The 16,915-nt window shown below is 44.2% G+C and overlaps 1 protein-coding gene and 2 pseudogenes across 1 annotated transcript; 1 reads left to right on the forward strand and 2 right to left on the reverse strand.

Moving 5' to 3' along the window:
* The first annotated feature begins 1,026 nt into the window (after positions 1 to 1,026).
* On the forward strand, positions 1,027 to 12,066 carry LOC103645225 (osmotin-like protein; annotated as a pseudogene).
* A 694-nt stretch (positions 12,067 to 12,760) lies between these two features.
* LOC103645226 (uncharacterized) lies at positions 12,761 to 15,009 on the reverse strand. The gene is made up of 8 exons (XM_020543316.1): positions 14,665 to 15,009; positions 14,442 to 14,564; positions 14,278 to 14,366; positions 14,117 to 14,191; positions 13,617 to 13,678; positions 13,444 to 13,531; positions 13,186 to 13,379; positions 12,761 to 12,982 (listed from the first exon to the last, which is right to left on the reverse strand). The coding sequence occupies exons 1-8, from the start codon at positions 15,007 to 15,009 to the stop codon at positions 12,966 to 12,968; spliced, it is 993 nt and encodes a 330-aa protein (XP_020398905.1). The 3' UTR covers positions 12,761 to 12,965.
* Positions 15,010 to 16,330: 1,321 nt separating this feature from the next.
* On the reverse strand, positions 16,331 to 16,671 carry LOC103643183 (uncharacterized; annotated as a pseudogene).
* Between the last annotated feature and the right edge of the window lie 244 nt (positions 16,672 to 16,915).

Here is a 16,915-nt window from a genome sequence, read left to right on the forward strand (position 1 = left end):
TCTTGGGTAGGGTTGAAGAAAAAAATAACTTCAAGACCTCCGTCAAGAGGGCGCCAAGTTGCTATTCTGAGCTGCAAATGCAACATGAAAAAATTAGGTCTTGGGTTCGAGTGATGATGTGGAAGAGGTGTCGTAGATCATTTGAATCCGAAATGACAAAGTCAGTGACTTGATGACTCGTTTCTATTATGCGTCATTTGTTTGTTGCTGTTTGTGTGACTATATCATTTCCTTTCCATTAGCTCCATGCCGCGCCTTAAGACGGGTTAAAACAATTTGGTGTGTCTGTAGATTATCTCGACAGAGCTTCTGTGTGAGTTGCCTTAGGCACTCCACTTCTACTTGGTTACCTTAAATGGTATATCTGGATCTACTGTATTTCTTTTATGCTAATAATATAAATGGGTTATCCTCACTTACAAAAATACCAACGTCATCATGAATCGAACCGGCTAGTTCGATTGAGCAATATATAATATATCTTTACTATTATAAAGCACCAATTTCGATGGTCGTCCTGTGTCATTCTTTTGCAAAAAGGTCCTTATACTTATTTATAATCTAGCCTGCAATCCTACATATGTCATGACCTCTGATGCTAAACCCTAAGCCCCCTATGAGTGAAACGTAGTTGGTACAGTACCCACGTGTAGCGCCGCAATCCGAAGAATCAAAGCAACCAACCCCCAGAATCTTCAACGCCATCGCCACTCCGCCATGCTCATCCTGCACCTCCTCTCGCCACTTCCCCTACCCTTGCCGCCACCACTCCGCCACAACAGAGTGCCATGGTGGTGCCCAACGCAAATCTGTGCCACACTATGGCTCCTGCCTCCGCTTCACCTAGGCTCTCCGCGGCCAGTGGCGATGGCGTGAGGCAATTTGTCAGGACGCTGGGCTCAAAGAGAGCATGATGGTTATTATCCACCCCTGGATAAGTCTCTACTTATTTGAAGTTTCTTCAGAGATGGGCCTTGGCGTAGACCTCCTCTTGGGATGTGACAATGGCGCGGTGATGTGATGGACATGGACTATCGCCACCACGACGAGTACGAGGGTGCCGACGAGGAGGAGGATGAGTAAGTGGGGCCAGTAGCATGGATGGTGATGTGGATGGGGACAACGTGTTGGTGGCTAGTGAGGGCGAATATAGCTTCAGCGACAATCTCGATGGCGACACCTAGAAGATCTAGGTAGGGAGGCTAGTGCGATTCATCGGGGAGAAGGTTTGGGGCGCCTGGAACTAATCCGCGGTGGCCCACATATGAGTCATCGCTCGTCGGTTCTTGTAGATTAGAAGAGGGAGGGAGGGAAGGTGGAGACCACCAACAAGGAGGCAGAGGTCTCATATGGTTAGAAGCACTCGGTACCAGTAGTAGCTGTTTTAGTCAGGGAGCACCTCTGCGCCATGCCCTTTTCCTCTTCTTGCTTGTTTTTGTTCAATGATGATGGATTTATTGCACTCTGATGATGAACATGTGAGCATTTGAGGGTGTAGGTGCAAAAAACTGGGACTTCTTTTCTCCATCCCTCCATCCTCCTCTATGCTATATTTTACTCCTTCGCTTTGATTCAGTTCAATTCAACAATGAACTTATTGCAACACTATAGCTTATGTTGAATTTAGTTTTGATCCATGGTTTGGGATTTGAATCGATCGGGGTGATCTGGTCTGAGATATGCTGTTGCAGGTTTGTGTTCTGAGACATTCATGTAGCTTTGATCTTCATATGGCTTTAAACTTCATAATTTCTTCACTAGTTATATGACTTTTCATTTTTGAGATACTACATGTCTTTTAAACGACATAACTTATTTTCATCTCTTGTCCCAGTTATCGGTCTACACAACTATTTTTTTTGCATTTTCTTCTATTACTAAACTTAAATTTCACACTCAACCTTATGTTGACTAGCTTGAGATATTATGATTTATTTCTCGTATTAGGTATTCTTCTGAGTATAATAAGGTCTAATTTTAATTTTTTCCATTAGGAACTTCCTAAGAGGCTTCTTCTTATGTACAGACCTGAAGAATCAGAAGACATTCCTAAGCCTGCTCCTGTTGAAGAGGAAAAGGCACCGGTTGAAGAGCATGTTCTGGTACCACCTGTTACTGAAGTTGTTTCACCTCCCAAGACCAAGGTGGCTGATACTGGTGACTTACTAGTGGGTAAACTTAAAATAATATTATGGTCTAAACTTTATGTGCTTGTTTCTACAATCTGAAATTTAATTTGTTCGTAGGGCTTAGATGATCCAAATCCTATTGTATCGGCTATAGAGGAAAGAAATGCTCTTGCCTTGGCTATTGTTCCAATATGTAGTATGTTACCACTGAATTCCTAGCACATGTGAAGTGCCTGTCAAAAATCTTTCATTATGCAGTCAGTTCCTTTTTCATCTTCATTAGAAAGGGCATCAACAACTGGTAACACCGCACTTCAAGATAAGGGGTTTGATCCTACAAGATGGGAACTCACCCTTGTTACCGCACTGAGCAACACGACTTCATCCGAATATGTCGGTTGATTGGTTTATTTCTTTAACCTTCATTTCATTTTTTCTGATATATTTATGTTTCCATTGCATGGTCAAATGTTGTGGCATTTGAATATGTCAAATTTGCATATTCACACATCTCTCAAGTCATTAGAACTATTTAGTTTGATGTTCTAGTTGTACTATTAATAAATCCATACATTTTAGTCAAAACTTTGTCACAACATTTCTGTAGCCATATGTTCTGGAGACAACTTATGACATATGCCATGTTGTTCCATGGATCAAGGTCATGTCGCTTGATGTACTTAGTATTGTTATGGCCCATAGATCATATGCATCCTTGCATATCTTATCTTACATATGACCATCATAAAGCATTTATAGTCTTATTTTCCTTTTCCCCTTATAGCTTGCATATCTTATCTTCATTCAAATGATTTGGCAGAGTCATTCGTCAAATACGATTCTTTGCCATCACAATGCACGAGATTGTACTAATAGGAGTATATATACTTGTACAAAGAGAAGTCAATATTTTTTATTGGGGAACTCTATTAGTACCAATTTTTTAAACTAGGATTGTAGCTTCCATATCTTATCTTCGTTCAGAATTATAGCTTGCATATCTTATCTTCATTCAGAATTAAAGATATTGTTCTTTAGCCTCGATTCATTAAATCAAGAGTGAAGGAAACCTTTAGGATCAGTTAGTAACACTAATTGGAACTAAAGGGTAGGACGTGCACGTTTAATCTATGTTGGTGTTACCAATCAATATTAAAGGTATATTTTTTATTTCTATTTATCTTTATTTTTAATTCAATTTATTTTTTCATTTCATTTATACTTCTATGTTACTGACATACGTCTATACATATAAGTATATACATAAACAAAATATATGAAAGTATATACACACTTTACATATATTTTGAAAGCTTATATATGAAATTATACCTAATCTTATAAGTATATACATAACCCTAAAAGGTGACTAACAATGGTATTTTCATATCACCGTCCATTTCGATAGTGGATTGATCCAACAAATTAGTGAATTTCTCATACATTTTTGATTAATTTATCTCCTACCTAGCCTTGCATAGCTTCTTCAGCATGTTCTTTTTCTTAGCAAGGGACTTAGTGCTACTTGATGCTGGCCCCTTACCCTTGTGTTGTGCTCTTGCTCTATCGCTACCAATACGGCATGTGGTTCGACACTATCTAGCTATGTGGAGCTATAATTACCCTCCACGTTGAGGTAGGATCATTTGCTCTCATTACCGGAGTCAGAGTCATCGTAGCATGTGTACCACTTGGGTTGATGATGAAGATCTCACCACATGTGCTCCATCTTGAAGTCTTTTTCATTGAACCTATTGTAGAAGCTCTCTTTTGCTACTTAGAGCAGCATAACATCATATGCTTCGCTCGTCCGAGCCACAAACAAGTGGTTGTAGATGTCATTGAAGAGGGTGACCTTTTGCTTGCCCGTGGGCCATCGATCCTTGAACTGCTTAGCGGTACAGTGGTGAGAAGGTTCGATGGTGGAGTTGTATGTGACTACTTGAAAGTCGCCTATAGGGGGGTGAATAGGCGAAACCTGAAATTTATAAACTTAAACACACACTAAGGTCAAGGGTTAGCGTTAGAATTAAATTCAAGTCCAAAAGAATATCTCTCTTGCTAGGAGTTGCTCGAGGATTGCGGATGACGTATGGAGCCAACTCAAATTCACACTAGCTAGAAAACGTTAGAGAGGGGAAAACAAATCAAACAAGAATCAAGGCGAGTGAACACGATGATTTGATTTCCCGAGGTTCGGTTCCAAAGAACCTAGTCCCCGTTGAGAAGGTCACAAAGACCGGGTCTATTTCAACCCTTTCCCTCTCTCAAATGGTCACTTAGACCGAGTGAGCCTTTTCCTTAATCTCACGTGTCACTTAGACCCCGCAAGGACCACCACACACTTAGGTGTCTCTTGCTTTGATTACAAGTATCTTGAGAGTAAGAAGGGAAAAGAAAAAAGCCAATCCAAGCGACAAGAGCAACAAAAGAACACAAAACACCCTCTCTCAAGTCCCTAATGGAATTGAGTTGATTTGGAGGCTTAGAGAGGATTTGATCTATTGAATGTGTCTTGGAGTGTTGAACCTTGCTCTTGCAATGAATTAGAACTCAGAAATGATTGGATTGAAGTGAATGAGGTGGTTGGGGGGTATTTATAGCCTCCCAACCACTTCTAGCCGTTGGCTGAATTCTGTTGGCGATGGGCGCATCGGAAAGTCCGGTGCGCCACTGGACAGTCATTGTGCACTGTCCGGTGTGCGCCACATTAGCGCAACCGTTATGGTTCGGAGCAGTTGACCGTTGGAGACACTTGTCTTCTAGCCACACCGGACAGTCCGGTGTCCTCTGACTTCTGCGCTTCTGACTCTGCGTGACATTGTTCATCATTGTTCCTTCTGACGAAACGACCGTTGGTGCGCAGGGAGCCGTTGCTCCGGTGGCACACCGGATAGTCCGGTGGCACACCGGACAATCCGGCGAATTATAGCGGAGCGCGCCTCTATTTTCCCGAGAGTGGCTAGTTCAACTCTGTATGGCCCTGGTGCACACCGGACACTGTCCGGTGCGCCATTTTTTAGCACACTCTAGGTCTTGCTCCATTTTTAATTGTGTCCCTAACTTGATTTCTTTCTTGGTTTGTGTTGAACCTTATGCACCTGTAATACATGAATTCTAGACAAACTAGTTAGTCCACGTGTTTGCATTGGTCATTAACCACCAAAATAAATTATAGGAAATGGTTAACCCTATTTCCCTTTCACTACTATTTGGTCCCAAAAGGCCAACACTTGTTTGTCATTGTCCCAATAGGGTTAATGGAGTGCATTAACCACACATGCACCTATAAATTTATGAATTCACAATCTGTTATCGACTTAAAAAAGGTGTTAAACTCACCAAGGTATATGTGTACTTACAAGCCTTTCATCTTCCATCTAAGTCTAGTACTGTCATCGTTGGAACTATGATGCACTAGAGTATGCAGACTAGTTAGAGGTTGTATCGTTGTGGCTGCTTAGTGGCACTACTGTGGCGAGGGGAGGGTGAAATGGAGCATGAACACCATATGTGGGAGGACTACCACAGGTGAAGGGAACACAGGAGGAGCACTATATGATCCATAAGGAGGAGGGCCATATGGTTCGAGTACGAAGGAGGATACTTATAAGTGAAAAGTTGTGGCTTCATCCACGGTAGGAGGCAGAGCATCGGTCGTTGGAGGATCGATAGTAGAAGGATGAACATTGACACTTGGTCGGTATGGATATGGAGGAGGAACATATGGATAAGGAAAGGGGATGAGCAAAAACATTATCTCATTTACGATGGATGGAGAAATATTGATGAATAATACTTACTCCACACTGGCAGGTGTCTTGGGATGTTGCGGAGATTGCTAGTTGAGCAAGTTCATGGACATATCAAAGTTGTGACTCCACCTGCGATCTATATTGAAATGGAGATTGAGAAGCTACTAAATTAAAGCGGGGAGTGAAAAGCTACAAATGGAGAAGAGGACTTGTGAATTGGAGATAAATGCGTGTGAATGAACCCAAGCACCCCTCTATTTATAGTGTGGAATTGTGTGTGTTTTTGAACATTTTCAAATTCAAACAAATAAAATTGCTGAACAATCAGATGGCGCCATATCAGCAACCGCCAGCCCTACCGTCCATTTTTGGTCGATAATGGTGTTTGTACTAATGAGCCAGTTGGTAAGATCTGGCCCCACCGAAGCTATTATCGCCCGCCACGACTAGTCGATAGCACAACTGATCGACCAAGTCTACCGCCCGCCGTTACCACCGTTTTGGTTGGTATCGACTGTCGCCCGCGCCATTCCAGCGGTCGGTACTTACCGCCATTAAAACTCGTCTTACTATCTTTGAGATGAATTATTGAATTAGGAGGAGATGGGATACGTCTACCCTAGAGCCGCCCGCCCCCTGACGAATCGAAGGGAAACCACTCGAGTGGACCACTCGTCTGGCCCAAGACTGACCCACCATAAGTGACCGACCACATTAACTTTACGCCTAGCGAACCCCTCAGACTCATGGTCTGTGAGCTCCTCAAGCTGCAACACACTTATGACCTACGAAACCCTTGGACTACGACACATTTATGGCCCGTGCGCCCCTTGGCTTGTGGCACACTCATGACCTATCAGGGCTAAGCCTGAGTGCGCAGGCCGCCTGCAGGGCACAACGAGACAAGCCACGTCGAAACCCATACTAGATAGGCCAGGGATCAGCGTAGCTCGAATAAGGGCGCCCGGGCCCCATGCTGCATGCGTCTTCCGCTATGAAGAATACAAGACGACTCGGTGACCCCAAGGCTCATGGACGCACGTGGCTTCACCGGGGTAGAACGCTTAGTTTTAGCTTCACCCGATGACTCCTTCTCGAGGAAGCCAGGAGGTCGGCCACCAAACAAAATAGAGACGCACAGACGACTGACGGACGGACCGACGAAAGGAGGAGGGGGACATCGACGAAGACCCGGAGACCAGAGGTCCATCGCCAAGCCAAGACTTAGTTAGGACTCTAGCTCTGTAGCCCTTAGCTCCACCTCCTCCATATAAGAGACTTGTGAGCCTCTCCTCCCTCTCTCTCCCCCGCTTGTAACCCTACTATGAGCATTGATCAACAAAGGTGATGGTAGCGCAAGTCGCCGAAGACTCGATGTAGAAACATTCTGCTTGAAGTAGTATAAATCTTGCGCCCTCCACGCACACCGTCCAGAGCTTAGAACGCGCACACAAATTTACTTGTCTGAGCTAGGTTCGGAACACCGACAAGACTCCACCTGGGATCTATATCTCGAAACAGAGGTTGGAAAGCTACTAAATCAAAACAAAGAGTGAAAAGCTACAATTGCAAGAGAGGGCTTGTGAATTGGAGATAAATGTGTGTGAATGAATCTAAGGACCCTCTCTATTTATAGTGTGTATTTATTATTATTTTTTGAAAATTTTCAAATTCAAACAAATGAAACAGTGTTGATCAATCAGACGACGTCGTATCAGCAACCGCCGACCCTATCGACTATGTCCAGTCGATAACGACATCTCTCCTAATGACATCTTGCCCCACCTTAGCCATTGTCGTCCGCCACGATCGGTCGACAACCCAACCGACGGGTCGGATTTATCGCCCGCCATTACCATCGTTTGGGTTGGTATCGAATATCGACCACACCACACCAGCGATTGGTACCAGACACCATTAAAACTCGTCTTACAAGCTTAGCATTGAGACGAATTATTGAATTAGGGTCTGTTTGGAACCCTTAGAGCTAATAGTTAGTCAGCCAATAAATTGTTAGCTAGAATGAGCCAACTGACTATTAGCTGAGAGCTATTTGGAACCTCCAGCAAATAGGTTGGTTGAACTACTAGTTTCCTATAGTGCCCCTGCGTTGAGTATAGACCGAGGCCTACGTTAAAAGGATATGGAGCAATGTTGTATTTTGCCAAAGTTTAGCTCGTTTTAGCTACTCCAACCTAACTAATGAATTAGTAATTGTTAGTTGGAGCTCCATATCTAACAATTAGATGAGGGTTTAGCTAGGGTGTTTGAATCTTTACAGCTAATTTTATCAGCTAACAATTATGTCTATAGGTTCTAAACAGACCCTTAATAACTTGATACGGAAATAATGGACTATTGTACTAGATGCATGTTCCATTGTTGGTCATGTAAAGCAAATGGTGAGGGAGACAGAAAGCCATGACGATCAGAGGCTGTATGCAAGATACATGGCGAACAGGGGTCTCCCTGTGCAGCATGCCAATATGCCATTCATCCAGAAGAGTCCAAGTGAGAGAGATCAACGAGGCAGAGGCGGCATCGATCCCCTCCAACTCCGACAGCTTGGATCCATATGCTTGCAGTATTGACCGGCGACACACTGCACTGGACGCCAACAGCAACAGATCCCGGCAGACAGCTGAGCGGGCAATACACGTACTTGCTATTGCTAGCTATTGTCAAGCTGGAGCACGACAGCAAGCATCAGCGCAAGGCATGCGGACCGACGGCCGACGAACTGCGTGCTGTCGTCTGCGTCCCGACAAACGGAACAGGGTTAAGTGATGAACTGCTGGATCCGTAGCCGGCAGCAGGCAACGCACGCACAAAAGCAAGAGAAAGCATACAGGGGACATTGCAGATGTTCCACGCATGCGCGCGCGCCCACACGCAGGTACGCTCAACGACAGTTCCTGTATGGCGATTTGGTAGCTAAGATGATTATCCATGCCTACGATCCAAGCTGCTCCCTTCGTCCAGCAAAGAATACAAGCATCAACAGTTCAAATTTATAGTAAATAATACTCATATTTATATCCGTTGATCAGTTCATTATCACAGTGTATTTTATAATTAATCTAATTGATATTTATTTTATATGTATTTTATTTGTCAAATGCCCAAAATCAGGGGATGGAATAGTTGGTCTCGCCCGCTCCGCACAGTACCGGAGTACCGGAGAATAGAAGATCAGCACCGGTTGATAATCGGATACAGTACATAGATTTCCAATTGGTAATGGGCAACCGGAACTAAAGGCGTTAACCCTTGGTCTCGGTTGTATGGTGATCTGGTACTAAAGAATGTCACTCTTTAGTATTGGTTCTAGGCTTAAACTGAATTATAGATGAACTTTAGTACTAAATCTAGGCTTGAACCGGTATTAAAGTAGGGCATTTAGTATTGGTTCTTGGCTAGAATAGGTTCTAAAAGTCCAAAGTCATTTTATTCTATATATCTACAAATGAATATATACATGTGTACATTAACTAATATATATATATATATATATATATATATATATATATATATATATATATATATATATATATACACACACACACACACACATGTGTATATTGATAAACTAACACATATATGTACATATGTACATTAACTAATGTGTACATTAATATATACAAATGAATAGCAATAGTAATATGTGTACACATTAAAATGAATATGAATTACAAATGTACAAGCAAGTACTTTGGAGCCTCCAAACTACTAAATATATCCTTTTTCTATATTCTCAATATGCATCGACTTCATCTTCTAATGGGGCCTAGAGGAGATTTTGTCTATGAACTCTTCGTCTGTAAATATAATCTCATTACTAGGTGTATGCCCGTGCGTTGCTACGGAGTCAACATGTACTTGTAAGATGCAATGAGATGTAGAAGCACTATGATAAAATACATTGATGTGCAAAACAATTATTGTTATTCTATACTTTTGTTAGTTACATACCTAAAAATATAGTACAATGACTGTGTGTTGCAATTACACACAAATTCGATAAAATGTTAATGTACAACGACTGCAAAAAAAAAAACGAATAGCATACATTATTATAGATCTCAAATTTTCACATCCTAGTTTTATATCATACTCCCATCTTATTATTATTTTTAGGCGAGAAACAAACATGTTAAGAAAACTTGGTCCAAAACCTCTATAAAAGCCCCTCCAGCCATCTTCATCAAACAACAATCTGGTAATTTTCATGACTGAAGGCCTACCCTTACCATAGTTGTCCATAACCTGAAATCACATGAAAATAATAAAACACCCTGTGATGCAATTCTCACAATTACCATGCATGATAATAGTTCCTTCTATGACCGTAGTTAGCTACTTAGTTGTACTAACTTTAAGTTCGGGTACATAGCCTATGTAACAAAGGTGATATGATAAACAGCCAACTCAAAGGTAACCTGCATACCTAAGGTATAACATGATCATCACAATATTGACCACCACAATATTGTAGACATCATTCGCTTGCACATGCCATAACTAAAATGTTGCAGTGCCAGCCTTGAAATGTCATTTGAAATTGAATAATAGGTGTGGTTGTGAAACTGAGGCACCTAACATAGAGGAACAATAAGCTTGAGACCAAACCTGTGTCACCCAGGTTAAGTGCTAAAACATGATTTCACAAGCTACCTAGCATAGTGGACATGTTGTCCTTCTCCATCGTATATTGAGGAGCTTTGGGCCCAGTTGAAATCATGTATATTAAAGCTACCGATATTTCACATGTCAGAAAGTATATCCTAGGCATGTCAACTTCTAAATTTCAGGAAGAACTACCTAAGAAAACCCCTGTGATCTTCTAACACTCACAATGATTCATCGTCCTAGTCCAAAAATCTTGTCAAATAAATAAGCTAGTAGCAAAAATATGGGACGCTAGATTCCTTATACCAGAAATAAGGTGCTAGCAAAAAGAAAACATGACGATTGACGAATACCACAGAAACTGTTTCTGCAAATATACATAATCACACCTTCAGAAGAACAATTAAATTTACCTGAAGCCGAGTCTTGATGGTATCTATCGGAGTGGTGATAATCGACCAGCAAGCACCAGCAGTTGTTCTTCCTCCCGCTGCTCTCCCACAAGTCCTTCCCGGCGTCGGCCCACCCCTGGTCTGGCAGCATCTGGGCATGCACGGGCCGCGCGGGAGCCGGCGCAGCTCCACTGCGCCACGGGCGATTGCGGCGGGCGGCTCCAGTGTGGCGGGCTCGGCGGCGTGGTGCCCGCAACGCTGGCATGGGTGAACATCCACCACGGAAACGACCAGACCTCGTACGACGTGAGCGTGGTGGACGACTTCAACGTGGGCCTGTCCGTGACCCCGCACGAGGGCCGCGTCAACTGCCCCGTCCTCGCCTGCCGCAAGAACCTCACCGAGACCTGCCCCGGCGAGCTGCAGTTGCGCTCCCCGGCCGGCAGCATCCTTGCGTGCAAGAGCAGCTGCGAGGCCTTCCGCATCGACGAGCTATGATGCCGCAACATGTACAACAGCCCGCGCACCTATCGCGCCTCCAAGTACTTGGAGTTCTTCAAGCGTGAGTGCCCGCAGGCCTTCACCTACGCGCACGACAGCCCCTCGCTCACCCACGAAGCAATAGCGAGAGCAAGCGATGAGGGGTCAGCTGTGGCTCGCACAGAGGGGGAGACCGAGGGGGAACTGGGGGCGACGCACGAGGGCGGGGTAGGGGCCATAGGATGGACGGTCCAGCAGAAGGTAGAACAAGGGGAGGCAGACTACCCTCTTGCAGCCTTAATATAGTAGTATAGATAGTCAACTAAAAAATAATTATATAACAACTTTCATAATACAGTATGTGCATTTAATAATTGATCTACTTCTTTCTTTCACAAATTATCTAGGGTAAGTGAGCAGTCCATTTTTACTGGGTGCTCATGAGCAATCTGTTTTTCTTCTCTCTATGTTTCCATAAATAATTCTAACGTGGCATCCCTTACTATCTATCTATGTCATCTTATTATACTCGCTCTTGGGGACCTCAATCGTGCGCATTTTAAGCTCGGTAGGCTCTTGTCGCACTGAGCCATATTGCAATCGTTGCAATCGATTAGAGAATGGTTCCACGAGTCCTCCGCTCCACGTAAAATTAAGCATGAGTGCTCTGTGTCGACATGATCCTGCGTTTGAGTTGAGAACGTCGTCCCCCGTTGGCAGAGGGTGACGTGCTAGTCTCTATGAAAAAACACAAATACTGGATGGGAATTTGACCTGGCATACTTTAAATCCGACCAGTCTGGCTCGTAGGCTTTTGTATCTGGCGCTCGTCCACCCATGCCTCATCACGGGCCTCGTTTTCGATCAGCATGTGATACGCTTATTGAGCCCGGGAAAAAATCCCAAGTGCCAAGCCCAAAAAAACATCTTGTATAATTCTCGTGAGAGTTTAAAACAGGACATATATAGTACGTCGGAACTGCTTGTGCAATCGCTTTGGTAAGAACACTCTTTCTCTCCGGTTGACAAAGCTTGCTCCATCCATCCCTAAACCCTTTTCCAGACTCTATCTCAACATCCATCGGAGAACACTAAAACATTTTTAATCTCTTCAGGACTACTGGCAGCACTTCCCAGAATAGGTAGAGGACATGTCCATATTTATCTGTTGCTTTGAAAAAACCGAAGGCTACCATTCCTAAAGAAAGAGTACGTAGAGTAGGTGACTGTCTGACTAACCATCGGTGCCCAATTCGATTGGATGAGGAGCAAACACTTCCAGTTCCAGTTTGCATTGCCAGCACAAGAAATGCATTGCCAGCACAAGAAATGAGTGCTGGAATAGCAGCACATGGAACATGCTGAATGACATTTGAACTTTGAAGCATTTCTATAACTTTCAAGGAAGATGTCATTCGTACTGGTTCAATGTGGACAAAATTTGAGGTACCCAGGACCTTCATATACATTATATTAAGCGAAACTTAGCATCTTTCATCAGCATACCACTGGATAAACCATGTAAATGTTTACGACTAAAAAAAGGTTTCCACTTCGATGAGAGGCTGGTTTCAGTTCCATTACAAATGGTGAAAATCTGTTGTTGAAAAAAATAAAAGCATCAGGAATCAGGATCGACAATGATCAATGAACCCTTTGACATATCATTTCCCTTGTGAGAAGAAAATCGCATGTACAAAGCTCTTCAGATTATCTTCAGGCCTTGCTTAATTTTGTTGACATGTAATTTTGTTTGAAAATATTTTGTACACTTCATTTGTGTCCTGTGAGGTTACCCACCTAAAGCTGGAGCATGAACAGGTGCCTCCTCGTAATAACCTCCGTCCTGTTGGTATTCAGGCTGGTTATTGTAGCCGCCTCTCCTGCCACGACCCCTGAAACTGCGACCTCTTCCACAGGCATATCCATTGCCCATATATGCAGGGGCGTGATCGTCTTCCCAACCAACATCAGCAAACTCATTGAACCCATTTCTTGAAACGTAACATGTGAGGAATAATTGAACATGTGACAAATTGATGGTTTACTCTGCAGCACTCAGCCTCACTACATCCACCTCTGCCCCTGCCCTGCCCACAGCCTCGACCACTACGACCCCTTCCACGGCCACCAGGTGAGTGTGCATCTACAATCAATTAAATAAATTATGATGCCATACAGAATTATTAGAACGTTAACAATAAATAACACAAGTGAATCTCGCACAATACCTTCATCATTATCATATTTAACCAAAGGCTTCACTTCATCAGGAGGCAAAGGAGATTGATATCTGCCCAAACAATTAATTCAACTGTTGATAAGCCAGCATGAATCCTGAACTACTCCCTCCATCTCGAAATATAGACATATCAAGATTCAAACAAGACAGATTTCTTAGATTTTGACCAACAATTACTCAAATGATACACATGCATGTATAAAAGTTGTATCAATAGAACAACATTTCACATGTAATTTAATGCAAATTGATTTTGAAGCAATTGATGATATACTGTAAGCGCCATTAATGATCAAAGAACATTTCTAAAGATTTCTCAAATCTTACTATATACCTTATAAAAGAAACAGAGGGAGTACTGATTTCTTATTAGATTACTTGACGCAGCGAGATGTGAGTTCATGGCATAGGAAACCATAGAATTTGGTTAAGACAAACTGGCAAAGAAAGTCATTAAATGCAATTGACAAAAGAGTGCAGTATGAATACCCGATAGATGATGTGTCCACTTCCTTCTTTGAAAGAGTTATAGTGATCATAGAGACAAGTCTTGTTGTCTCAAGCCTGCAGAGAGATATAATCTTGAACTCCAAAATTACGGGTTCATCTGAAGTTATAGTTCTATCCTAGAATAGAAACAAGTCACTTACAGAAGTAGGCCTTCCTCCAATGGCTCCCACATATCAGTAATATCAGTAGATCCAGTGGTGGTATTCTGATGGAGGCCAACAATCCTCCTCTTCACAGTAATAACAGTAACAATTAGAATCAAGTGATAAGTAATATTAGCAAGCACCAGAGCCATCAGGAGTACCTTGATCAATTCCACAACCATGACAGTCTTATTGATAGCCCTCCCCATGGCCTTGAATACAACCTCATCAGAACCTTTGTCCTTAAAGTAAGAAATATTATGGTGCAACAGGCAGCAAAGTTCCTTGAATAGTTTCTCCCCGGGGCATTTGCCAACCTACAGATCTCCTGCGGCGCGGCCCCGCCGCCTGGCGCCCCGCGAGGGCTCACGCTGCAGCAGGCACCACCCACCTTAGCCGCGCGTCCGGGCCCTCCACCGTCCGCTGCCCGTCTTGCCTTCCCTGGTAGCCCGCCCGCACCGCCGTTCGTGCGGGCGCCGACGCTTTTAACTTCCACCTCGCTGCCCTTTGGCGGACAGCCTGGGGTAATGTCCCAGCCGCCGCCACCGTTCGGAGGGCCTCCAAGTGCGTCGTCTCAGTCGCCGCTGCCGTTCGGTGTCCCCCCTGGGGTGGTGTCCCAGGCCCCTTCCCCGTTTGGAGGCCCTCCTGCGATTGCGTTTGGTGTCCCAGGCTCCGTTGCACACCGCCACCGCCGGCCGGCCAGCCGCCGGAGCACCGAAAGACCCCCATTCTTTCCTGTAAAAAACCCGCCGCCTTTAGAGCAACTCCAACAACTTATATAAAAATTCTAGCTAAATCTAAAGTTTAGAGAGCACTTTTTAAAATAGATAGCTTTCTACGTAGCATGGTTACCAACAGACTATTTAAATCAAACGATGACTCGACTTTTGTGTATGTTTGAATTTTTCTGCATTGCACGCTCCGCTCTCACACTCGGCTTTTGGGTCCTGTTTGAAGCTGTCTCTGATAATACAAATGCATTTGTGTTTCGAAAACTCATTCAACTCAGCATGAATAATGTAATCTCATTTCAAAAGATCTGACAAATCAAGCCTAAGTAATGAACTATATTATAGCCACCCATCAATAAGACTTATTGGCCACAAGAAGTTTCAGAACCAAGATTTCAGTCTATCATTTGACAGCTAGGAACAAGATTATATGTACTATTTTTGTGAACAGATAGCTACTTAATCCATCTACAATCAAGGACATAAACCTACACCTGCCACTGAACAACATATACCCAACTATCCAACAAGCGGGAAGCAGATCTAAAAGTACTTAGTCATGAAAGGGACTGTATCTTCATAGCAAATAACATTGGATTTATTATCCTAGCACATAGGATACAACTACGAAAATTACGTGTAGACAACAACACCTTCTACTGAATAGCTACATGTGCTATCTTAAAAGTTGCATTAATCACCTATTTCGACAGTGCAGAGTGGCTTTTACACAGCAAATGCATATGTTTAACCAAAAATTAGCAATGGTATGTGTTTTCCACTACTACAACCCTGAATTTGCATGGACAAAAACCTATCAGACTTAAACAGCTACACACAATGCAAGCCATGGGGAGGAGAGCGTATGATCGACAGATGGCAAGTCTCAAGGGCTAGGCAAATATGGCTAGCGATGGGGAGGAGATGACGAGCCGGATACAAAGGCGAGTTTGAAGGCGAGACTGTTGCAAGCTAATATCTGGAGGTTTTCCATTTCTTTACTGAGCACAGGCTGTTTAGCCAGTCTGTTGGTGGTTCTCTTAGCTTGCTAACCGGCCGTCCTCTTCACCCCTAGCTTTGCTAGCTAGCTAGGAACGAAAGAAATTAAAGGATATCTGATTACTGATTGGTGGTCCGGGACTTCGGGTACGGTGTTCTTGAGTCGTGAAGCGACACTACAGTGGCTAGGGTCGTGCCGCCCCTGCCGTCTCTAGGGTTGGGTGCAGGATGGTCATCAGGGATCGGAAGTGAGGAGGCATCAGCTCTCGCGGTCGTGGAGCCTAAATGTACCGCAACAACGACTCGGCATTGTCCTGCTTCTACCTCTTCCTCCTTTGGTTCTTCTTCTTGAAGTAGACACCAGTACACCACCAGTTTGCCAGGTAGCTAGCAGCCCAGTTGCGACTGGGGATCGGTGGCGGGCTACCGTTCGCGAGTTGTAATCTTGGAGGAGAGGGGAGGGGAGCAGGAGTAGGAGATGCAGCTGGATCTGAACGTGGCCGAGGTGCCGCCGCCGGTGGAGATGGAGGCGAGCGACTCGGGGTCGTCGGTGCTGAACGCGTCGGAAGCGGTGTCGGCGAGCGGCGTCGGCGGGCGACGCGCCCGCACCGGCGGAGTGGTCCAGCTCAACGCCGGCCGTGCTGGAGTTCAGCATCCTCATCTGGAGCGACAGTGACGCGACCAGCGCGAACGAGGACGAGGATGCCACGTCGTCGCCAGCCAAGAAGAGCCACGACGGCCCGCGCTCCCGTAGCTCACAGTACTGCGGCGTCACCTTCTACCGCCGCAACGACTCGACACTCTCCTGCTCGATGGTGACCTGCTTGCTTGGTGGTGACCTCGGCGGAGGGAGGTGACGGATCCCGGATGAGGATGGCGGCGATGCGCACGGGGCGGAAGGCTGG

Source organism: Zea mays, chromosome 1, assembly GCF_902167145.1.
Source record: "Zea mays cultivar B73 chromosome 1, Zm-B73-REFERENCE-NAM-5.0, whole genome shotgun sequence".
Classification (NCBI taxonomy): Eukaryota; Viridiplantae; Streptophyta; class Magnoliopsida; order Poales; family Poaceae; genus Zea; species Zea mays.

Excerpts from the sequence above, each read along its gene's own strand:
- LOC103645226 (XM_020543316.1), bottom strand. The coding sequence starts at position 15,009 with ATGGGGGTCTTTCGGTGCTCCGGCGGCTGGCCGGCCGGCGGTGGCGGT. Across the intron at positions 14,192-14,277 it reads TTGGAGGAAGGCCTACTTCT|GCTTGAGACAACAAGACTTG; the intron begins GTAAGTGACTTG and ends ATCTCTCTGCAG. Across the intron at positions 13,679-14,116 it reads GTGGACACATCATCTATCGG|ATATCAATCTCCTTTGCCTC; the intron begins GTATTCATACTG and ends TTGTTTGGGCAG.